This window comes from Polypterus senegalus, chromosome 15 (assembly GCF_016835505.1).
Source record: "Polypterus senegalus isolate Bchr_013 chromosome 15, ASM1683550v1, whole genome shotgun sequence".
NCBI lineage: Eukaryota > Metazoa > Chordata > Cladistia > Polypteriformes > Polypteridae > Polypterus > Polypterus senegalus.
Window position 1 is genome coordinate 114,265,179 of NC_053168.1, and position 25,308 is coordinate 114,290,486.

At 37.3% G+C, this 25,308-nt stretch overlaps 1 protein-coding gene across 3 annotated transcripts in view; it reads right to left on the bottom strand.

Annotated features, from left to right (window-relative positions):
- The window catches only part of tbrg4 (transforming growth factor beta regulator 4), a 35,736-nt gene that overhangs the window by 10,007 nt on the left and 421 nt on the right, over positions 1-25,308 (bottom strand). For all 3 annotated transcript variants that reach the window (XM_039736666.1, XM_039736668.1, XM_039736667.1), the window contains exons 2-7: positions 19,092-19,556; positions 15,217-15,540; positions 10,172-10,346; positions 9,700-9,857; positions 9,501-9,611; positions 3,943-4,090 (exon numbers count right to left, since the gene is read on the bottom strand). In XM_039736666.1, coding sequence (XP_039592600.1) covers positions 3,943-4,090; positions 9,501-9,611; positions 9,700-9,857; positions 10,172-10,346; positions 15,217-15,540; positions 19,092-19,499 — 1,324 coding nt within the window. In that variant the 5' untranslated portion in view covers positions 19,500-19,556. The remainder of the gene's footprint in view (positions 1-3,942; positions 4,091-9,500; positions 9,612-9,699; positions 9,858-10,171; positions 10,347-15,216; positions 15,541-19,091; positions 19,557-25,308) is intronic.

The window sequence follows — 25,308 nt, forward strand, 5'->3', positions numbered from 1 at the left end:
AGCCAAGTCGCTGCTCCAGTGGGAAATTAGAGAGAAAAAAAAATTAGAGCACAATAAGCCCTTTAATTTTAAACAAGTTTTAAACCTTCTTTTACAAAAACTAAAATGTTGAACAATATATCTACCAATGTGCCTGTAAGCACAATAAGTAGATCAACTGCAAGTAACACCATCGGTGCTTAAAATAGTTTAATCGGCATGTGCTCACCGACATTCCTTAAATGTTATAAGTGGTAATAAACATTTCTTACTGCACCCTCCATATTATGTCCTGAATCTGAGAAAGCCTAAGGAGTTTGTGTTACACACTCAATCAGACTTTTAAACCCAGAAGTTCGGAACTTGAAGAACAAGCTTTTTTCCCCATTAAGCTTAACATACTAGAATAACATAAACTTGATAAACTGAACCATTTCTACCTTGTTTCAGTTTCATAAATAGACATCAAGATTATTTTCTTGAAATTTTAAACCACAACATGACAACAGACTTCGAGGATTGAATATTACTTATTCACCTGTGCTGAAATGTTTACTCCAACCATAAGATTTAGACTAATGGCTCCTTCATATGGTTTGATTTGTTAAAAAAGGGAGAAAAAAGGAAAAGTACGATACTCGGAATTTACATTGGGGACAAGAACATTGCAGTATTTAGAAAAAAACGAATTTAGCATAGCACCTTTATTCAAAAATCTAACTTCATACATTTGAACTAAAAATACAAAACAAATTAAATCTTAGCATATATAAAATTCTAGGACAATTTCTAAACATCCCTGTGGTGCTTTACCTCACAGAAGTGACAGCAGGACAAGTAACCATATGCTGTATTTCCTTGATTTGTTAAGGCATTGAACTGTAGCCAAAGAATATCCAGTGTGATCCTGGGAATGCCATTAATCTACTAGTGTTCCGATTGTAGGAATACAAAAACAATTTGCACTGTTGTGATAATGCCAGATAGAAGATTGGCATTTTTCTCAATTTTCCTTTGTTAAGAACATATACAAGACAGGTAGAGTTTTCTTTTTAAAGTTTTTAAGGAGGAAGGCTGAGAAATAAAAAATGGAAGTAGAAGATCTAAATAGCAGGCCATATGTCCCATCCACACTAATGCATTTTCTTTTAAAAATAAATACATTTGTCTACTTTTTCAACTTTCATCCACACTAGGAAACTTAGACTTTCAAAAAATGCTGTCCAGAGTTGTATACCTCTGAAAATGTAGAGTCAGTGTTTTGGTGTGGATGGGCGTAAGCTCCATTTTCCAAAAAAGATACTCTAATTGCACTCTGATTGAATCCTACTCATTACAACAACTCTTTCCCCGACCGGTCACCCTTAATGAAAGAAAAACAGCGCTTGTTGTGCTGCTTACTTGTATGTATCTAAAATTGCGTTTTGTCAAGTTTGAATGCTGCATAAATGCGCAAAAAGCAAATTTCTTTCTGGTTGCTACAGTTTTGCAATAAATCCTGTAAATGATGGCATAACTGCCGTAGTATAAAATTCACAGCCCTGTAAAAATCATATCATAAATAACTCAGTTGACAGCTTCGAATCAATTTTTATCACTTAAACTTGATCTTTTCGGTAAGGAGGAGCGCATTCTGCAGCAAACTTAATAAGACAATTAATAAAGTGGATAGGTGTAGAATCCACCTGAGCTCAGTATTATGGGACTGAGAGAGACACACAGACACACGCAAAAGCACAATGTAGTAAAGCAAGGACATTGACAGGCACACAAACTTATTTATTAAATTCATCTACTGAGTTAGTTTTACAAATACTGTTGGGTACAAGATGCATTCTGATTGCTGCGGACTGCTTTTAATCAATCATCTGGTGAATGAACATAGAGCTAAAACACTTCATTTTTTAAAAAATTGTTTTAAGTAGTGCTTTCACATTTGTGTAATTTTAATTTAATGACAAGATGACCATTACCAGTTCCTGAGACTGTTACTTTCAACTGTAATGAGTGTATAAGAACGGTAGAAATTTGACAGATGAGAGGAGACAATTCAGTCCATCAAGCCAGTTTTATAAGCTTATAGCTAAGCTGTCCCAATATGTTATTTGAATTTTTCTTAAAGGTTGTCAATGTTTCTATTTCAAAAGGAAAAAAAAGTGACACAGAGGCAATTATTTATTTAATTTTCTATGCTGTGAACATGCAATCAGAGTCCTACCTGCGTTGATAGTTTTGAAAGTGCATAAAGCACATGGGAATCTGATTTTTCACTAAACAGTCTGTTAGTTTGCTGCTGGTGCTCGCATGCCCAGTGTAGGTGAAGGTCAATGTCATATACGGTAATACAAATGTACCCATATTTTAAAAAATAAATATTTGCATAAAAGGATGGTGAAAGGCACATTTCTTCATTAATCTGATCAACATTTGGAGTTTTACATAGAATATGGTAACATAAACAGAGTGATCCAGACTTAGATATCATAGAAATGTCAGAGGGTGAGCTATGAAGGGTATTATGCATTGAATTATCTCGCCCAGTCATTAAAAAACAACAAACAAATGTAAAATGACAGTTTTACTAATCAGTAGCCAGTTTACTCCATCCATATTAACTTTTTATTATATACTGACATTTATTCAATTTTTCTAAATGTTTAATGAATATTTCTTTGAGTAAATGTCAGCTGGTATTACTGGTAGGGGTTGTGTGTCATATTGGTGCACCATTATTGTTAACTGGTTCTCAATCTCTCTCTCTCTCTCTCTCTATATGCCAAATACCACTGACTCACTCATCACGAAATCTCCCGAACCATAAGGACTTGGGACTTGAAATTTGGAATGTAGGTTACCCTTGGCCCAGAGGTGCTCGCTAAGAAACAGTTTTAAAAATTTTGTGGTCTAAGCACTAAATTTCTCATAGTTTTTTAGACCACTTTGTATGTCTGTCCGCTTTTCATGAGAAATCTGCTTAACGGATTTAGATCCGATTTTTTTTGTATAATTTGCTTAAACGATTTTGTGACTTTCTTATTGCGCTAAGTATCGCAGTTCGCTTGCAGTACCGATTTATTTGCGCAAATCCATGAGAGACTCATTGGCTGTGAGGTGGGGGGCACCCACTCACGCGTCTGCCTCAGGGTGTAACCTTAACTCCGCTTAGTTTGTGAATGAGAGAACTACTTAACGGATTTAGTTTTTTTTTTTATAATTTGCTTGAACATTCTGCTTGATTTTGCAACCTCTCTCATTGCACTAAGAATCATAGTTCGCTTGCAGGAGCGATTTATTCGCGCTAATCTGAGACAGAGGCTGTGGGCCAAGTGGAGGGGGAAGAGTAACGTCAGGAGTAGAGAGCTATGTGGGGCCCTCCTCACTGTCCTGCTTCACTACTATGTGGGTAAAGTCACGGGGGGATGGCTAGTATAGTATATTAAAATAAAACACTTTCTCCTTTGGTTGCTGGATTGCTTACCTTTGAGTGGGCCAAATAAAGGGGATGGGGTTAACAATTGTCTAAAGTTAACATGCATGCTACAAAATGAAGCACATTGAACAGAATAACCAAAACAACAACAACACAAAACAATCATGGTAAAATGCCATCAGTGAAAGAGGAGCACGCTGTAACTCCAGTGGTGTGTTAACATTTATAAGGTGGGGAAGAGCCAGCAGAAATAAAAGAAAAAACAAAAAGGCACACTAGTATCAAAAACAATAAATGCAACAAACCGATGTCACTTTATATTGCTGAAATGCCTCAGTAGAACCACTGGGCTCTAATTAAATTTCTCTATTAATACATCATCAATCTGCATAAAGATAACCAACACAGATTGAGAATGTTAAACAAGACATTTGTCTAGTGATTCCAAATCATTTGAGTATTACTGATATTTTTGTCATTTTTACCTTGCAGATACACTGCAGAGTTAGCATGACCTCACACACCACACATACCTGTCAGATTCCTGCAGAAACTGGGCTCCAGAACCGTTTGAATATAGGTGCAACCTTCAGTCTTCTGCAGAATACAAAGAGACCACACCAAGTCTACCTGCAGGAAAGGGTCTAACTGATCCATTGCTTTCCCTAGATTCTTATGAACCTGCATTTAAACCAAGATATTGAGGGGAAAAAAAATCAACAGGTGAAGAAATTATAAAACTTTGTCTCATTTTTTATTTAAACCAACATTCTTACAAACAGGTTGTGCCCACTATTCAACTGCTTCTATTGCATTGTAAAAAGGCATTCTTGAAAAATAGAGTCCGCTACAAATCCCCCACTCAAACCCACAATTTCAAAAACTGATAAATCTGCTCTTTAATTAGAAAATGAAAATTAGACTTTACTAAACAAACACACACACCTCCTCCTATTCTCACTACATTTTAACACTTGCAAACTTCTCTCACTCTTCTATGTCATCCACCTTGGTGTTGCATTTTATACCACTCTGAGTTTTTATATATTTAGGATGGAGTTGGTTCACAAAAACACACACAGAGCATTAGAACATAAATGAGCCAAGAGCTATTGCTGATAAACAATACTCTGCCCAACAGTGACCGCCAAGCTAAATAATATGAAAAAGATTTACTCTAAAAGTCTCATTTCCCACAGACTGTACCAATACGGATTTGCAGATGCCTACAATTTACCATCCTGAAGTAAATATCTTCTCATGTCTCATGTATTTCTACAAAAAGGATTAATTAAAGCCTTAGCATTTGAATTAGTATTGACTAATATTGTAAAATGATCGATTGGTTAAATAGGGGTGTCAAACTCAGAGATTAGAGGGTCAGAGGTTTTCAGTATAACCACTTTCTTAATCAGTAATCAGAAAGTGCTGCTAATTTAACATACTTCTTTTGATCTAACTATAACCGAGTTATTTATTCATTTTTTCCCCTTAATTGTCAGCTAAACAATCATGGGATACAAAGCAACCCAACAGATGCCCAGCAGACTTGGGGCTATCGCATTTAGTTCACAGAAGACCTTCATTTTCACTGCAACCAATCTGTTATGTAGCATTTAATGAAATCTGTTATTTAGCTCTATGGCTTGTTAAAGCTTTCAATCTACCACATGAGTCATTTCTAAAACTGATTTTCTTTTCTCTGACATCACCATCAAACGACTTTGTAGACCACAGATCAATACTTTTTAGATCAGTGGTTCTTTACCTTTAGAGCATCAGGACCCAGTTTTACCTATTAGTGTTCTATGACAACCCCATCTGGGTTTCCCATATGCTGTAATAAAGTCTGGCTGGTGTTCCTTGACTAACTAAGCAGGATTAGAAATGGGAAATCCAATAAAAGTACAGAATTGAGTTAGTGGACTTTGGGGAAACAAGAAGTTTAGAAACAGGAAGTATAGTAAACTCGAAGAGTGGGTTTCATACTCCTGGGTGAAACTAGCGAGATTACATATGCAAAATAATATTGAAGACTGCTGTCAATCCTTAAGGTGGAACGGTGGGGGCAGGTTGAGTAATTGCAACTCATTATTGTTTGTATATTTAAAAGAAAAATGAAAAAATTAAAATGCAAGTCTATTAAAATCAAGGAAACATAGTCAGTAACTGGTTACTAATGGAGTAAAAGGTTGGAACAACAGAAAAATATGGATTCAATTTGATACGTAAACAGGAAAAACTGAAAGTTTGTTAATTTAGCAAAACTCCAGAAAAAAAAAAATAAGATTCAGTAAGTCACAGAATGAGATTAAAAAAGCACTATCTAGCTGGGTTGTACAAATTTTATAAGTTGTCTCACGTAAACAACTCAGTGCAGTGGATCACGACGTGAACGCCTACATTTTTAGGACAGACATTGAAGGCTACCAATGTGACTAAGAAGGATTTTTCACTTTATTCCCTCAACAGCTAACAAAGTAAGATGGTACCAAGGATCTCAAAAAGGAAGTCATTACTAAAGAATAAACAGGTAATATTTTAAATACATAAAAAGCCTGGTAAACAAAAAAAATTGTAATGTCTCCTAAAAAAACCAAATGCAACATAAAATTGCATTTAGGTATTTTATACTAACTATCAAGCAACAAATAAAAAGAGGTTAAACTCTCCAATAGTTTGCATTCAGGAGTATTAGACACATTCAGTCTCATATCTCTGCTGGCTTTTGATCAAATCAAACCAGCCTGTGGTCTCACAGTTTGCAGTCCCCATTAAATCTTTAATTTTTAAAACAGTTAAAACCAAGTGGGGGGCCCTCACTGTACTGAGTCAGACTAGGATAGGTAAGCATCGTCTCACTGTGCATTAATTGACAAGAAAATATACTAAACAGATGCAAAGTGGAAGAATGGAGTAGTAAAATGTAATTCTTTGCACAGGGAGTAAATAGAAGAAACATAGAAATTAGCATCAAGCAAGCAAATGGCAGAAATCAAGTATGGGTGTATTTACCCAAACACGTTAAGGATCATTTTAAAGTCCTTACTGAACCTTGCACTGGAGACTTACAGTGGTGTGAAAAACTATTTGCCCCCTTCCTGATTTCTTATTCTTTTGCATGTTTGTCACACAAAATGTTTCTGATCATCAAACACATTTAACCATTAGTCAAATATAACACAAGTAAACACAAAATGCAGTTTTTAAATGATGGTTTTATTATTTAGGGAGAAAAAATCCAAACCTACATGGCCCTGTGTGAAAAAGTAATTGCCCCCTGAACCTAATAACTGGTTGGGCCACCCTTAGCAGCAATAACTGCAATCAAGCGTTTGCGATAACTTGCAATGAGTCTTTTACAGCGCTCTGGAGGAATTTTGGCCCACTCATCTTTGCAGAACTGTTGTAATTCAGCTTTATTTGAGGGTTTTCTAGCATGAACCGCCTTTTTAAGGTCATGCCATAGCATCTCAATTGGATTCAGGTCAGGACTTTGACTAGGCCACTCCAAAGTCTTCATTTTGTTTTTCTTCAGCCATTTAGAGGTGGATTTGCTGGTGTGTTTTGGGTCATTGTCCTGTTGCAGTACCCAAGATCGCTTCAGCTTGAGTTGACGAACAGATGACCGGACATTCTCCTTCAGGATTTTTTGTAGACAGTAGAATTCATGGTTCCATCTATCACAGCAAGCCTTCCAGGTCCTGAAGCAGCAAAACAACCCCAGACCATCACACTACCACCACCATATTTTACTGTTGGTATGATGTTCTTTTTCTGAAATACTGTGTTCCTTTTACGCCAGATGTAACGGGACATTTGCCTTCCAAAAGTTCAACTTTTGTCTCATCAGTCCACAAGGTATTTTCCCAAAAGTCTTGGCAATCATTGAGATGTTTCTTAGCAAAATTGAGACGAGCCCTAATGTTCTTTTGCTTAACAGTGGTTTCGTCTTGGAAATCTGCCATGCAGGCCGTTTTGCCCAGTCTCTTTCTTATGGTGGAGTCGTGAACACTGACCTTAATTGAGGCAAGTGAGGCCTGCAGTTCTTTAGACGTTGTCCTGGGGTCTTTTGTGACCTCTCGGATGAGTCGTCTCTGCGCTCTTGGGGTAATTTTGGTCAGCCGGCCACTCCTGGGAAGGTTCAACACTGTTCCATGTTTTTGCCATTTGTGGATAATGGCTCTCACTGTGGTTCGCTGGAGTCCCAAAGCTTTAGAAATGGCTTTATAACCTTTACCAGACTGATAGATCTCAATTACTTCTGTTCTCATTTGTTCCTGAATTTCTTTGGATCTTGGCATGATTTCTAGCTTTTGAGGTGCTTTTGGTCTACTTCTCTGTGTCAGGCAGCTCCTATTTAAGTGATTTCTTGATTGAAACAGGTGTGGCAGTAATCAGGCCTGGGGTCGCTACAGAAATTGAACTCAGGTGTGATACACCACAGTTAGGGTATTTTTTAACAAGGGGCAATTACTTTTTCACACAGGGCCATGTAGGTTTGGATTTTTTCTCCCTAAATAATAAAACCATCATTTAAAAACTGCATTTTGTGTTTACTTGTGTTATATTTGACTAATGGTTAAATGTGTTTGATGATCAGAAACATTTTGTGTGACAAACATGCAAAAGAATAAGAAATCAGGAAGGGGGCAAATAGTTTTTCACACCACTGTAAACTATGAAACTTCTGCACCCCGAATTTATAAAATTCTGACATAAAATGTTATTTTAAAGGATGACAAATGAACCATGTTTTCACAAGAGATTTCCTACTCCTACTTTATATTTATCCTGTAAGTAGGCCACAACAAGAATTGAAATGAAAAAGGTTTTTTGTCAGGTTACCCAAATGCATGTCACAAGCAAAAACTGTGTTTAGCAACAGTGAAATGTACAGATAATTAAGGAGTTTATTGCGTTAGGGCTAAGGTTCCCAATGGGGTCGGTACCGCCCACCGGAGGGTGCTGATGAAATCTAAGGGGGCATTTCTGGTCCAAGACATATTACGGGGGCGTTGAGGACCAGCCACCTCCCCCTTGGGCAATACTCGCAAGAGCACCCTGAAAAGTTTAATACATACTAAAAATCATCGAATGCATGTTTCAATCAATTATTCTAAATGTCCATTAAAACAGACCCATCCGTATTAAATAGTAGGCATTGGTACATTATATTTAGACGTTTGCACAAGTCATGCATTCTCAGATCATGCAAGTCCTTACAAGATTAACACACCTGTAGAGGACCGAATCTATGCATGTTTTGACAGGTTCATTGAACATTGCTATAAATATGTGAGAAGTTTTTTTTATCAATACCAGATTGCTTTGGAATTCCTTCAGAGCAAGTGTAAACCGAAAATTACAGATCACATTAAAAGGAAAACTTATGTGGACCTACTTATTAAAAACTAGGGGGGGTTTACCCCTTGCTCACTTTGCTCGCCAACCCCCTGGCCTGTGCTATGCGTCAGCAACTTCTCGTCTCTGCCGCTCGCGTATGTGGATTTCACTTTCACCAAACAACAAATCTTTTAATTCTCACAGATACGCCTCTTCATTGGGAAGAAACAGTACTTTTCCCTGATGGCAACAAGAATTAAACAATCTACAAGTCTCCCATCATCATATTTAATCAAAATAGGATTTAGCATGGTCAACAATCTAATGACAAAGACAGATTGTCAATAGTGAAATGTGGTGATTTAAGATGGCTGATAAAAAAAAAAAATGGTACCAAACATTGAAAAATTAGTGTTATCACACCAAGCTCAGCCCTCTAACTAATAATATATTATTTTTTTAAATAATATATATATTTTTAATCATACTTGGAGCAATACACCAACAATGTTAATATTTCTATTAAAATAATTTTAAAAATCCGTCCTTGTTTTTCAATATTTAGTATAGTATACAGTAGTTCATCTAAGGGGGGGAGCTATCGAATCACTCTTTGAAAAAGTGGGCTCTGACCCAAAAAAGGTTGGGAACCTATGTGTTAGGGTTTCCATGTCATCTGTCTAGCCAATAACTGCAGTTTTGTTTTATCCCATATAAAATAAACAAAACTAAAGACAGTGCTCACCACATCAAAGAATTCATCTGCCTTACTGGGTTGATAATTGAGACGTGCAAAGGCCAGCACCATGTTGCAGAGATGATTTGAGTTGTAACTTTTACTGTTATCCAATATATGCTGTTAAAAAGAGAAGATTCTAGTTTAAATGGGTATATGAAAGGGATAAAAAACATATCAGAAAGGTATTACTTTTTCATCTCATTACCTGTGTAAAAGCCTCAAACAGAGGTAGATTTAGCCATTTAAGGAATGCAAAGGACTTGGCACAGCGGGTGGCATCACTAGCTGAAAGATCATGAACACGAGGCAGCAGGTCTGCTGCAATCCGCTGAAAAACCTGGCTTTGATGAAAATTTAGTTTGCCTTAAAAAAAAAAAAAATCACATTACAAATAGTGACAGAACAATTAGCAAAACAGTACAATTAATGGATAAGGTATCTTAATATTAGGTTCATTTCAAGTTAATTTATGACCTATGTAAACCAAGACAGGACAGAAAAAAGTTGGGAGTACATAAAGTCAAAGGAAACAGGACACTCCAACATGAACAGCAAAAACAGCACAAGCTATATTTATATCCGCTTTCACATATGAATATCTTAACCCCTAGCTTAAAAGACTGCTGCATTTAGAAAATACAAGTTCAGAAATTTCTGGAGATATGTCAGGGACTCACCATAGGCAAAAGCAAGATCAAGAAGCAAACCAGTTTTTAATTCTGTTCCACGCCATTGTGATAGGTGATAAGAAAGAGCACGCAACAGTGGGACTGAACGGCGGTTCTGAGTAGCTAAAGCCAGGGCCACCCTCCTAGCGTCTTCAGGTGTAAATTTTTCTGCCAACTCTAAAGCCTGCAGGCAAAATAAGAAATTAGGTGAAGGAAGGATAGAATAAAAAGGATGAAAACAGACTGCTACTTTTGAGATGGCAGGCAATCTATAGAAATCAACAGCAGGGGCGGATTTTGGTCAGAACAGTCAAAGATTGTCTCAGGATGAGCCCCATATTCACAACTCTCACCCGGTAATAATGAATTACAAAGTCTCTTACTGAAGTTCTGAGTAACAAAGCGCACGTTTATATCTTTATATAAACATATACTGTACTGTACTTTACTAATGTTGTACTGCATGTATGAAATAAAATCCATGCACATTAACTCTCTTACACATACAAAATGTAGTACTTTACAAGGCTGCCTTGCAAACATATGTATGAATATCACTGATTATAATAATATTATGATTAGAATTAATTTTTAATTGGAAACCACATTTGTCTAAATGTTAAAGAAGCTCAACAGATGTTAGATCTACCACTTGTAGATTTTTCCCAGAACTTCTCTTAGCAGAATATTCCCTTAAAACACACAAAGATTAACTATAGTGCCAAGAGAACTATAATGTGAAGGAATCCACCCTACACATACTGAAATATCAGAGGTACCTTCTGAAGCAACTGAAATGCTTCCTAATTTGCTTGGATGCAAACACTTTTTTTTCATACAGCCATCCTTCCATTTTCTAAACCTGCTATATCTTGAGCAGAGTGGCGGGGAACCTGAAGCCTGTGCCGTAAGCACTGGGGGAAAAGCAGGAACAATCCCAGGACAGGGCGCCAGTCCATCACAGGGTGAATACACAGGTTGGGATAGGCTCTTTAGAATTATTATCTCACTTGGTGTGACATAAGAAATTAAAGTATTCTAAAAATTACTATATTATATATAGTATAGTATACAATATTATAATACAGTACATAATTACTGTACCTTTTTTGATAGAAATATAATAGTGAAAAATTTAAGAAGATATGGAAAAAGATGATCCGCTGCGGCAACCCCAAACGAGAGCAGCAGAAAGAACAACAGATCCTCTATATTAATGTCAGCCTAGGGATTTTCTCTTCTTCTCCTTAGAATCGTTTCTTTCTATACTGCTTTAAATTTGAATGACCTGAGCAGTGTACATAAAATTAAACTGGAGACAGGAATTAAGTACATTGAAACAGGCACGTCTATTAGATAACAATGAATGTGTATACAGGATAACACTGAACGTCGTCTTAGGTGCAAGGATAAAAAGCAGCAACTAAAAGATTACTGAATCATTCCTGGCACACTGAAAGATGATACAATATCGGTGAGGAAGTAAGAGATATGCCGGCTCAATACACACACATCCTCAAAACATGGATGTTTACACACCCTTACTGAAAGTTTACATTTTGTTAATGTAGAGCAGGGATCCTCAGTTATGGTCCTTTAGTGCCACAGTAGCTACAGGTGTTTGCTTTAACCAATTTCTTAACTAGAACATTTTTTGCCTCTAAAGTAGGATATTTTTTTGGCCTTAATTTTAATTAACTCACATGTTACAATTCCTAAACCTTAATATTTTAGTTTTAAACAACTGCATTTATGTTTGAACTTGTTTCCTACATCCTTAGCCAGCCATCAGTTAATAAAGAGTTATAAATGACAAAGGAACCACGGACTCTCCAGCTATCATGGTCCCATTTAAACCTGTTAGTATGTATCATCTGTGTTAATACAAATAAATTAGAAAAAAATTGAAGTACCAGGATGTTAAAATCTGTTTCAGTCCACAAAACATATGGTTAGTCCTTTCAGACAATAAAGTTTATGATATGGTAAAGAACTGTTCTGGCAAAATGAAAGTAATAACAAGCCATATAATGAAAATCTGCAGCCTTCTTTGAGAGGTTGTGGACTCCTGATGTAAAGGATGAAATCAAACAGTATAGTCAAGGTTTTCCAAGCCAACACAGGCCTATCCAAATAGACTTATTGCTGTCAGCAGAGCAAAGGTCACTTCTACAAAGAATTAGTTCAAAGACATGTACACTTGTGCAAACAAAGTTGTGTATTTGTAATTTTTTCACCTAAAACATTGTTGAAAATATCTTATTTAAAGTGGAAAAACATCTGGCCAATAACATAATTAGTAAGCTGGTGAAGTTTGCTGATGATAGCAACCTTTTGGTGGCGGGGCAGATAATTTAAAAAAATCAGCTAAACTTTTACAGTGGGACCTCCACACCATACAGGCCTGGGTATATTTGGAACCTATAAAATTTAGAGTTAAGTAAAAACAAAATATTACAAATAGGAACTAAAAATGTTAGATGTGAATGCAGAATGGATGTTCTGAAACTTGACAGTATATCTTAGGAGTAGGACCTGGAAGTCATAGTGGACTCATCCCAATGTTCCCTCTAAGGAGTAGCATATAGTGAGCAAAAAACATTGTTTATGAGCGACATTTTGTTTAACCCAAAAATTTATGAGCACCGATTCTCGCGATAAGTACGAGCGACGCCGTCGGAATGAGTGATCGTGCGGGAAGTATGAGCGATGCTCTGAATTCGCGTAGAGGGAACATTGCTCATCACTACCTACATAAAGACATTTGACAGAAGCAATCAATAACACCAATAGATTGTTAGGTTATACTGTATATTGCATATGTTGAGCACAAGTCAAGAGGGGTCATGTTTAACTTATACAATGCACTAGGGAGGCCTCACTTGGATTACTGTGTCTAGAGAAGAGCAACTAAGCTGGATCCAGAGCTAAGAGGTATGAGCAATGAGGAGGGACTGAAGGAGTTTAAGCAAACAGAGACTAAGAGGTGACAGTGTTGACATGTTTAAAATTACAAAAGTAATTAGTTCAGTGGATACAAGTGTTTCCTTTAAAATAAATTCCACACCAAGAACATGGGGACACAGTTGGAAACTTGTAAAGGGCATATTTCGCACAAATGACTGAAGGTTTTTCTTTATGAAAAGAACTGTAGACATGTGGAATAAAGGACCAACTAGTGTGGTGGAGAGTAGGCCTTTAAGGTCCTTCAGATCTCAACTTGATGTTATTTTGGATAATCTTGGCAAACAGGATAGATGAGCTTGTTGGGCCGAATGACCTTTGCTTTTCAGAATTGTTCTAACGTTCTATGTGCTTTAGATGGAAATAATAGTGTATACTGCATGTAAAGCGATAAGAATTCCTTGAGATGGATGGAAATTAGCTTATAAAGAAAGTGTAACATTTAATGTGTGGTAGATCTACTCAATACGAAAAACTTAAATTTCATGGATCTCATAGCGACTTTTAGTTGTTCACACAAAGTGATCTGGCTGCACAAATAAGAAGTTTAGCTGCAGGGTGAAGTTTTTAAGACACCAGTTCATCTCTGGAGGAAGAGTGCTATGAAAAATAATCCCATAGAATAGCAAAGAATTTTCCAAAGCCTTTACGGTTTGTTAATGACTTTTAGCTGTTTATAAAAACAAAGAAGAAATCACTTTAGAGGGGAGTTTCTTTGTTTACTTATTACTCCATACAACCTTTAGTTAAAAAATGCAAGTGATAACAGTGCCCATTTTGCACTTGCATGCACCATCCCCTGGCATAAACTGCAAAACACATAAATATAAAAGGCTATATATAAAGAAGACAGTGTCTGCATAAGTACCATCTGTGTAATGCTACTAATTAGTGTGTTATAAATAACTTAACAAAGAAAGAGGGCGAATATAGCTGTTTGAGCAAGCACAGATTACTTCAAGGACTATAAAATGGAAATAGCAGATACCACACAAATTTGAAGCAACACTTATGTACCATTAAACATAGAAAAAATAACCTAAAGCCCAACAGACATGACACATACATATGTAATTTGTGAGAAAAGGAATCAATTTTGGGGAATAGAGCTTTGATTATTGGGCAGCATGGTGGCACAGTGGTAGCTCTCCTGCCTTGCAACAAAGAGACCAGGGTCCATATCCTGGGTGCTCCCTGTGTGGAGTTTGCATGTTCTCCCCGTGTCCATGTGGGTTTCCTCAGAGTGTTCAGATTTTCTCCCACAGTCCAAAGGCATACAGGTTAGGTGGACTGGTAATGCAAAATTGGTCTGCGTGTGTGTGTGTTTTCACATTGCAATGCACTGGTGTCCAGGAATTGTCCCCTCATTGCAGTCAACACATCCAGCGATAGGCCTCAGCTTTTCTGTAACTCTGCTCTGGATAAGCAAGCTTACAAAATAGAAAGATGGCTGGATTTTGATAATTTGCATTCCATTTGTCTAACATGATATGTTAAAACAATCAGAACATTCCATACAAAAAAAAGGGTTATTTCAGTTTCTGCTGCCCTGAAGGTTGAACGAGATACACAGGAAAAAGACAAACAGACAAATGACTGATAGAAAGAATGGATTCTAGATTAAGGAAGCCTTTACTATTATCAAAACAACCAGAATACAATTTATGGCAAAACTAAAAGGCCTTGACTAATTTATGATAGGGGTGAAATTACTGTTTAAATGTTTCCAGCAGTATTTAATAAGATGTCTAAAAGATGTTCATACCTACATTTTAGTATTTGGTACACTGTATTAATCACCGAGGGGAAACAGCCTTTTCGCATGACCTTTGGAGGTCACACTGCCAGGTCAGCCATTCTAAAGTGCCCTTGGAGCAATTTTCAGGCTAAGGATCTTGCTCAATGGCTTGACTTGTACAATGATATGGTAATTTATTATTATTGGTACAGTGTTGTAATATCTAATGCACTAAACACCATTTATCATTGGGTAAGTAGTTTATTGCTTAGGCACCCACAACTTTGTTGCAGAAAAATGTGTTCAGAAAATGAATGGATAAATAGTTAGAATTGGATTAAGTGAAAGGCACCTTATCTTCCAGGCGGTCCATCAATGTTGGAAACAAGTGGCCCACTTTGTTCATGAGGAGGGCAATAGTGCGGGGTTCCGTGATCTCTGTCCAACGAAGTTCTAGCTGCTTTACCACACTGCTGTACAATTCTCTTTGCTGATCAGTGCTGGCATGATCAGAAAAAAAATCTACCAGCAACACAAGATGCTTATAGGTGAGTCGCCGGAGTCGCCAGTGAATCTCATGCTGAACTGAACGCAAGATATTGTGTTCAGAGGCTAAACCTAAGGCTCCAAGGCAACGCAGCAATCCCACCAGGTTTCCATTCCATACTGTTGAGATCTGGTTAAACAGGAGAACAAATATAAAATTACACTTGACAGTTGGAAATTAAGCATCCTTTAAAAGGAGGCACACGTCTCTATAGCATTAGATTTCAAGTCACATTGTAAATTATGTAGCAGTGATTGACACATAAATGATAATTATGTAATGCAAATGGGAGATAATGGGCAAAATATCAGAGGCTGAACATATATACACAGGGATGGTAAATTCATGTTTGTCATCTTCACATTGCAACATTAGCACTCTTCTTTTGAGATCATAGTTTTCAGCAGGGGTAATCCCAAAGACACAATACCTAAACAGGAAAAGAAAGAAAATTTGCTATGCATGAAAAAGCTAATATTACATGACATGGAAGAAAGACGAAAGCCAAACAGAGAAAACAGGATAAACAAATAATGAAGAAATATTAAAAAGCAAAATAGAGCTGGTACAATAAAAACTACAAAGAGACAGAACAACTAGAGAAAGTAGATATGCACAAAATGTATACAAAGATAGAAGAACTAATGTCAGTATTAGAATGCACCACAAGGGGGTGCATCAGTACTAAAGAGGAGGTGATGATGCTTACTAAAAAGACATCACATACAGTACACACACTGGGAAGAATACTTCAACAGGGGCCAACAACAACAACTGCCAATAAAACGGAAAGTAATGGAAGATCCAGACATAATCAAAGAAAAAAATTAGGTATATTATGAAGAGAGTGAAAAGTGGAAAAGCGGTTGGGATGAAGTTTCAGTGGAAATGACAGGGGCTTTGGAAGAATATGGAATTAACTAACTGACACAATTGGCTAACCACATATTTAACATGGGGAGTACTCCAGATGATTTAATCAGATCCATTTTTGTGGCACTATTAAAAAAGACTGGAACAGCTAAATGTGAAATGTACAGAATGATTATTAATGACTAGCTGTGTAAGCCTGGGGTCTTAGAAACTAATGAAATCGTCAGAAAAAAAAACTGAAATGTGGAGACGTCAGGTAATTGAAAGGAACTACTCTGGGCATCTCTCTCTTAGGAGGATTCGTTTTACCAATGTGTTTACCGCATGATAGGCTCCAGATTCTAAGGAAGCTGATTTGGCATTAAGTGGTTAAAAAAAATAGACAGATGGTGGTAGTCAGATAAAGAATTACAAGTGCCACCCAGAACACCTTCATGCACGCTCAGGTCCAGTACATATTTCAGGTATCATAAGTATAATTTCAGCATTGCTAAACCAAACACATCAGCCTGGGTAGAAACAGAGATGAGGTCACAATATCATATGATGTTCAGAACTTGCACAGACATCACCTTTGAATCAGTCTTACTATTATTGATAGTACAGCTGCAATGATTAGTCGACGTTATCGATGACGTCGACTACAAAAAATTGTTGATGCGAATTTTTTATTGTCGACACGTCATAAACAGAAACTTCAATAGACGTTCCAGTCACAAAGAACCGCATTGGTTTTTGTAACTGCAATGCACTACATGAACGTCTGAGGGCAGTATTGTTTGTTATTGTTTGTCAAGACCGCACACAGTCCTACCACGAAGACGGAGGAGAAGAATGTAGAGGAAAATAAATGCGGCTGCAACGGCGAGTCGGATAGGGGAGGGGGAAGGAGATGGAAAAAAACTGAGACTGAAACTTTAGTCTAAAGTGTGGTAGGACTTCACCGAAAAAGAAAAAAAAAATTGAATGCACATCTGAAACGCAAGCATCCTGCAGCTGTTTTAGCGAGTAAAGTTAATGTCACATGTTATCGTTGCTGTTTGTACTATAATGTGTACAGGTATATCACGGTTTCGACAATGATAGTTAACGCCTGAACCAACACATACATGGGGGTTAATGCACCCCTGGACTCCAAATACTTTTTAGCTGCACTTTTTTTAAGTAAACGTCACAGTTCACAAAGAAAATGTGAAACTTTAATTTTAACGGAACACATTTTTTTCATGCAAAGAGCATCACTATTACTGCAACACTGATCATTTTACACACTGGAAATAAACTGTAAAACCTAAAAAAAAAAAAAAAAAAAAACTACAATATTGTATGTTCAAGGTGCAACTGAAGTCAGTGCTGCTGTAGTTCTGCCGGGGCCGGCAGAGTCACAAGCTGGCTGCTCAATGAATGTATGGCACTGACTGATCAGCTCCGGCGTGCTGCCAGATTGCTCTGTGAAGCAAATATAGCCGGTTGCAGGGTTCAATGAATGTACGTCGCCAAATATACTCGCCCGCTGCGTGCTGGTAAATTGCACTGAGACACGATTACAGCTGGCTGCAGCATTCAATGAATATACATCGCTGAATTTACTTGGCTCCGGCGTGCTAGCAAACTCACTGAGAAACAACTTTAGCCGGTTGTGGAGTTCAATGAATGTACGTCGCCGCATATGCTCGACTTCGGCGTGCTTCCAAATTGCACTGGAAACCGAATCTAGCCAGTTGTGCTGGTTTAAGGGTTAAGTGAATATAATTTCAGGAGCTATAGTAAACGAGTGAATAGGAATAACTGAGCCGACCTAGTTTTTTTTCTTCTTTTATCGTATAATATTTGAGTTCATATGAATAGTAAACCACCTCTAACTAACGTTAGGTAACTTGTGTTTGGAGTATGTCAGTAATTAGCTTGTTACATATTTTAGTCCATTATTTTTTTATTTTGGCATAATATAGTACATGATGTGATAAACTACAACACTTTTCCTTCAGAGTGTGATAATTAAAACATCTTTCTCTGTCTGCAAAATCATTCTTGTGTATTCCTATACCTCTGCTCCCTCTGAGCGTCTCTTCTCAGCAGCTGGGCACATTGTCTCAAAGAAGAGAGCCAGCCTCACACCACAGCACGTCGAAATGCTCACGTTCCTTCACTGCAATCGGGAATATATGAACTGAATCTTTTAAACTGTACATTATTGTTTTATTTTATTTGTGTTGAAGCTTTATTTAAACTTTTGGACACCAGTGGCCATATTTGGTTAATTGCACTTTTTTGTTTAAAGACTATGTGCACTTTAATTTGTATTGTTTAATGCATTTCTTTTTTTATTGTGATGGTCACACTAATATAAAACATCTGATTATTTTCAAATTCATATGTTTCACTGGTTGTTATTTTAATTTGATTATTATTAATTTGAATCGTGTTAATGCAGAAACATCAGGGTGACATTCACAGGTGGACAGACGTGAGCAGATGAGACAAGAAATGCACTGGAGCCCAGAACTGATGTGCACCCACAGGTCGCAGGCCTCAAAATAGTCAGGCATGAAACAATCGTGACTAATCAACTAATCGTTGAAAAAATTCAACGATTAGTTGACTACCAAAATAATCATTGGTTGCAGCCCTAATTGATAGGAAGTTCAGTTCAGAAACTAATGCACAAAATCTCCAGATATAGACCGGTTAGAGTATCATTATAAGGGTCTCCCTTGACCGATTAATTTTAATCAATCTTTTATGTCTATGAAAAATGTTAACAGTGTCATGTAATATATGAAGAGCTGGTTCACTCAAACAAATACCTGTGTGTCAATGGCTTGGAGCAGCTGCTGGAAGCACGGATCTTTAAGAATGTTACTTGTGGGTATTCCTTTTTCTGTGCAGATTCGACGGATCTGTGCAATAATGCGGGTAGCCTGATTAGCACTGCTCCCTCTCTCTTTCCAAGCCTTCATTAATTCGCTGAAATTATCTGCATTTTCAATCATATCATCAAATTCTGTTCGTTCTGGAGCCCGAAAGAATCCTGCCTCTTGGTCATCTGACGTACCCCGTCTTCCAGTGGCTACAGTGTTGGGGGAAGAATGCAGGTTAGAAACTAAAGAAGCCAAACTACGCTGCGGCAAGGCAGTCCTGAATTTAGTTGAGACGGACTGAATGGAGGCAACTCCAAACAGACGAACACAGCGGCTGAACAATCTCAGAGCCATGAGGATTTGAATTAAGGTACTTCAAGTTGACAGAAGAGTTGACTCATGTTACAGGACCTAGGAAAACAGATTGAAACAATATGTTAAACAAAGGAAACAAAGATAGGTTCAATAAAACACACATGGTAGGAGTTAGTGACAAAGAGAATTGAACTCAAACTGTAAATAAATTAGTACTTGTATATAAACTTTTTTTTTTTTTTTAAAGAGCTACTTAACTGCTTCTGTACTGTTTAAAATCCAAAACACCACTGCCACTTCCACTTAAAAAATTAAATGTTTAAAAACGGGAAGCAGTAAGAGTACTCTAGAAAATAATGTGGAGTCACTTCCACCTTACTTTTGGCTGCAGTTTGATTTAATAGTGACCTTCCTTAAAATTCATATTTATGAAGGGGGCTTGGCTGGGACAGCACCTGAGGCAACGAGGAAGCACAAGACAGGAGTCAGGACATAAGACATCCTAATGAGTTGTGCACTGGCAATAACTATTAGGAGTGTCACTATACCACTACTAACATGCATTATTCTCAAAGAAATTAATAGTCATGCAATTAATTGCCCCTGGAGTATAAATTTAGAGGGTGGGGGACTGAGGGTGACGTGAAGTAGAACAGGCAACCGCAGAGGGAGAGGTGGCATTAGGGATACGTTAGCCTGTTTGTGACTCCATTCATAACAGATCAGAGTCCTGGGGGTGAGCCTGTCCTTTTAAAAGAGAATCAGAAAACAGGAACGGGTGCTACTGTTGGATAGATATGGTAGACCCCAGGGCTTCACTAGGTCATTCCTCTCTACTTCCCTAAGATTACATCTTGCCTGAAGAAGAGGCCTGAGTTGCCTCGAAAGCTTGCATATTGTAATCTTTCTAGTTACCCAATAAAATTTTAATTTTTCACTAAATCTTCCCTAGAAACAGTTCTTGACCGGACATAAAAGTACCCAGTAGTAACCATATAAATGAGCTGGATTTAGGAAAGCATTGAGGGGCAAGTGCTCAGCTGAAGGGAGCACATAGACTAGAGAATGGACAGAAGGCAGAATAAAGTGCAATTCGGTTAGGGGAAAGTGGACCAGACATGTTCACCTGGTAGACAGGCCCAGGAAAGAATGCAGAGTTGTTGTGTAGACCTACTCTTGTACTAGCCTCCAACACCCCTTTCCTTTCTGTGTATCATTTTCATTGTTATAAAAAATGTATTCTTTAATTTACTTTGACCTCCTTAGCATTATTTTGAGTTCTGGTTCAGCTCAAGAATGAGTCGTATCAGCAGCAAAGTTTAAAATATAACACACTGGGTGATAACATAAGGAAAAGATTTAAAAAAAAAAAAAAAAATCTGAAAAAGAATCAGAAAAAATTAATTTCAGTCACTAAAATATTAAAATATTAAAAAGATTTCAAGCAACTTTAGGAGGACTTAATGAATTTTAAAAAAGCTAAAAAAATGTATCCATGAAAAATACATCACTCTATTATAAAAAAAAAATATTTTAGGACAAAATTAGACTTCTTTTCCTGCGACGAGACATGATCTTTTGAACAGAGACACTTTCATGTCCTGTGAGACGGTCAAGTCACATCATACTTATAACCATTTTCAAACAAGACCATGGTCATCTAAACTCTCAGTTGTTGGAATGTTTTAAGCAGACACACTTCCTGTGCTCTCTTTGTGCCAAGAGAGTTAACCACGCCCAGGGTCAGAAAAAGACAAAGTAGAACATCGTAAAGAATTCAAAAACGTTGGCGTGATACACATGCAGACCAGGTTAGAGATAATGGAAGTAGGAAAATTCGAAAGTCTCAAAAAAATGATAGTAAATATCGCATTAGTGCAAACAAAAAGAAAATATTACTCGGTGAAATACAGAACAGCAAAAAGAGATTGAATAATGTTTGAGGATGCCTGGGGGAGAAGAGAGACAAAGCAGTGAGACAAAAGGAGGTCATCTAACTTTAAGTAGTAAAATGCTTGTGTTACAAGATCCCTAAAAATGTAAACATTAAAACATTACTGCTTACTTGCTTAAGGTAGAAAGCTGCCAAAGGCAGATGAATAATAGGTACAGTATACAGTGCCTTCACCACTTTTGACAAAGTTTTCACATTTAAATAAAATACAACATTGGATTTAATTTGGCCTGACACTAATTAAAATTAAAAGACTTTAATGCCAAAATGAATACAGATCTCTTCTAAGTGATCTAAATTAAATATAATACACACAATAACTGCCCACACAAGAATTTCTCCCCTTCAGGTCAGCATTTAGTAGATGCACCTCAAGCAGCCATGGCAGTATTGAGTTTGTATACACAGGTCTCTATCACCTTTCACATGGAGTTCTTCCTCTCTCTTGTTAAAAGGACTCTGGGCCAAAATGAATGCATTTGCTGTTTGCTTCTTGAATTGATTTTCCTGGAAGTATATATTTAACAATATTTTAGCAAAAAAAAAAAACATGCATGTGTTTTGCCCATTGTGCCTACAACTGGATGGCTTAACATGTGAATTATGCAACACATAAGTGTTTTTTGTTTTCTTTCCCATAGATATTTTTGATATCGTTTGCTTTGGTGCAGTGTTGGTCACCGAAGACTACTATTCTATGACAAAATGTTTATCTCCGTTCTTACACAGGAAAGTAATGTATAAAAAAAAACTTTCTTTCTGGATGGAGAATTCCTTTAAAGTCTAATGCTATAGCCACTAAATCACACTTTTATGACCAGAAAAATGCTTACAGCTATAAAGAAATAATCAAAAACTAAAATCTTAAAGCCCACAGCATAGGAATGAATGAACATAATGTCTCCTATAAAGCCTTCACGTAAAAAGTATTGTCACCCTGCACAAAACAAACATGTTATGCAATAAAACAGGAAATACTGAGTGGAATTTGCAAATAAGAATAGAGATGAACCGAGATTTCAGCCATTAAAAATTTGGGGAAAGTACGTTTTGAAAAAGAAAAGAACTGTTGACAATCTAAAGCATACTGCATGTGAAGCAAGGAGAGTGCGTCTTAGCTGCTTTGGCTAACTCTTCTTAATTAAAAGGGTACTTAGACGCTGTAGCATCAAGGAAATACTCAGACTAAGTACGGACACCCCTCAGACTCGTTGTCCTGGGTTTGTATCTCATGCCCAGTCCTTCTCCTTGTGCAGTTTGCATGTTCTCCTCATAAAGACTTCATTGAATTAAGGAAGTTTGAAAATAGTATGTTACTTGCAGGCTACTTGGTCATTGTTTCCTTTATGTAACAAAATGTGTTCCAAATGGCACCAAAGAGTTCATCAGCATGACAAATGTAGAAACACTTGGCTCGACTATGTGAACATCACAATTTAAATTGGACTGAATTCAAATTTTGTTTTCTTAAAAAGATTATGAATAACTTTGTCATTCTCAAAAAAAAAAAAAGCCACAACAAAGACAAGGAAAAGATAACAAAACAAGCCAAAGGTTTGGTGATATTGATAGACTTCAGCTTTCGCTGCAAGTAAATCATCCATGATCAAATTCTTGAATTTTCATTAAAGACATTTACAGTGTTGCTTCATAACAAAAAAAGGGACAAAAAACTTTAGAACACTAAATTAAATGTGTTTCATATGTGTTGCAACATAAGCGGCCATCATAATTAGTGATGACATCTAATTCTTAACTTATGGCAACAGTGAAATATTTATTGTTCAGTTTTTTACTGCCCTGCATGGACAATTCACATTAGAACTTTATTACAACATTTCTACTTTGATTCAGCCCTCCCAAAAATGCTACATTTCCTCTAACATACTCTTAAAAAGATGTTTTGTCATGCTTAGGCTAACCTTCAAGAAGGAATATCCACACTTGATTCAACTTTAACTTACAAGCAGTGAGCCTTACGGTCACCTCCAGAATATTTTGGTAATACCACGGCTGTGGTGTCAGGGTTGTGTAGCTAGAAGCAATTATTGGGTTACTGGTGTTGCACAAACTGAACAGACTCTGACTAAATATGAATTGTAATATAATCTGTTAAAATTTCCAGTTTTACATATTCTGATTTGATTAAACTATTTTTCCTTCCAACTTTTGCTAAAAAATATTGCTTGTTTGGTCTTATGTTTAATGTTATTCGGTGTTTGTACGCCACAACACCATTGCTACAGCTTTTAAACCCAAACTTTAACAGGTTAGAGTGCTAAAAAGTTGCCTGATGAATCAGTGATGATCTGCCTTGTATATTGTATGGTGTGTGCTTTCAATCAACATAGCAGATATTAGTTTAATTACAAATAGAACAGTCAGAGTTGGAGGTACCAGAACCTAAGGAATCGGAGCTGGATTTGAAAGTTTTGTGCACCAATTCCACAGCCCTGGGTATGACTCTAAATTCAAGGCTCACACCTTAAAGATGAGTTGTCCAGGTCCTCCAACAGAAAAGCCCATAACAAAGCCTGGTATGAAAAAGGAGCAGGAGAGGCGGGGTAGTAAATAGTTGTCAAATTAACATATGCCAAGATTCCCTGACACAGTATCTGTGAGAACAATGCTCTGTAGCAGTGAAAGACAGCAACATGGATTCCTTCAGGTCAGCAGTTAGTGAATGAGAAGCACTGAATGAGTAGCTTCCTTGGAGACCCAATCTTTTCTGGGCTATTGAGATCACGGAGTGACTGTGGAGTGTTAGTGCGAGGTTTAGTCCGGTATTCCTATAACTAAACAAGGGCCAATAAGATATCACGACCCTGGAAGTCCCTCCCACCAGCGCCAAAATAGGCATTTATGGCAGGTGAATTTAGGAAGGTGAAGAGAGAGAGGGAGGGGTTAAATGCATGGGCCGTTACAGCGCACTGCCGCACCACCTCAGGATCCCAAATTAGGACCAAACTAGCTCAAATGGAACAGCACTATTATTATTTTTAAACAATGGCTGGAGTGCCAAACCTGCCACCAACAACCGAATGTTCCATTGCGACTTGGAGGACAGGCGAGGGTTATGACAAAAATTAAAAATGATACGTGATTTTATTCTCCTTGGACGATTCCCAACACCATCTACAATATTTTTTTCAAACAAACACAATTTGTTGTTTCCGTATCTAGGCTATTATTCTGATTAGGCTGTGGCGTGAGCAGGACACTATCCACTCATTTGTTCAACTGAAGCGTTGGTGTGAGACACAAAATGGGGTACTGCTCTGAAACAATACCCCACACACGCACTGCTATTCCCAGAAATATGAGGCATCATTGCGTACTTAGGTAACAACGTCATCTCAAATGCATATGTTTAAGAATATTACAAAAAAACGCATTTTTGACGTTGCCGTCCTATTTTATTTTTTGAATTAAGGCAACTACTGAAGTGTACCTTGGGGGATCGCCAATCTGTTCAAAGCCCTGTGCTTACACACATTCGGCTTTACGTTTTGTACTGTCCTGTTCGTCAAAATGTTCTTTTAACTTTGCATCATGAAAGGGACTATACAAAGACTGGGCGTCAAACAGTTTAGTGTGTGTATATCTCACAAATTCAGCTCACCCAAACGTATAAAAGGTGAAATCTTAATTTAACAGTCAATTTCCTTGTTCTCTCGTTTCACCCGATACTTCTTTTTTGTCGCATTTCATAAACGTGCTGCGAGTTAACTGAGTTCATGAGCAAACCCTGCAATGGGCTGACATCTACTTCAGGTTGCTTCTTTCCTTGCGCCAGACAATGAGGAGATAGCTCAGACCCTCGCGATCACCACTTGGACGAAGCAGTCACACATAACGGATGGATGTTAATGTTCACGACTCTGTTGAAGTTAC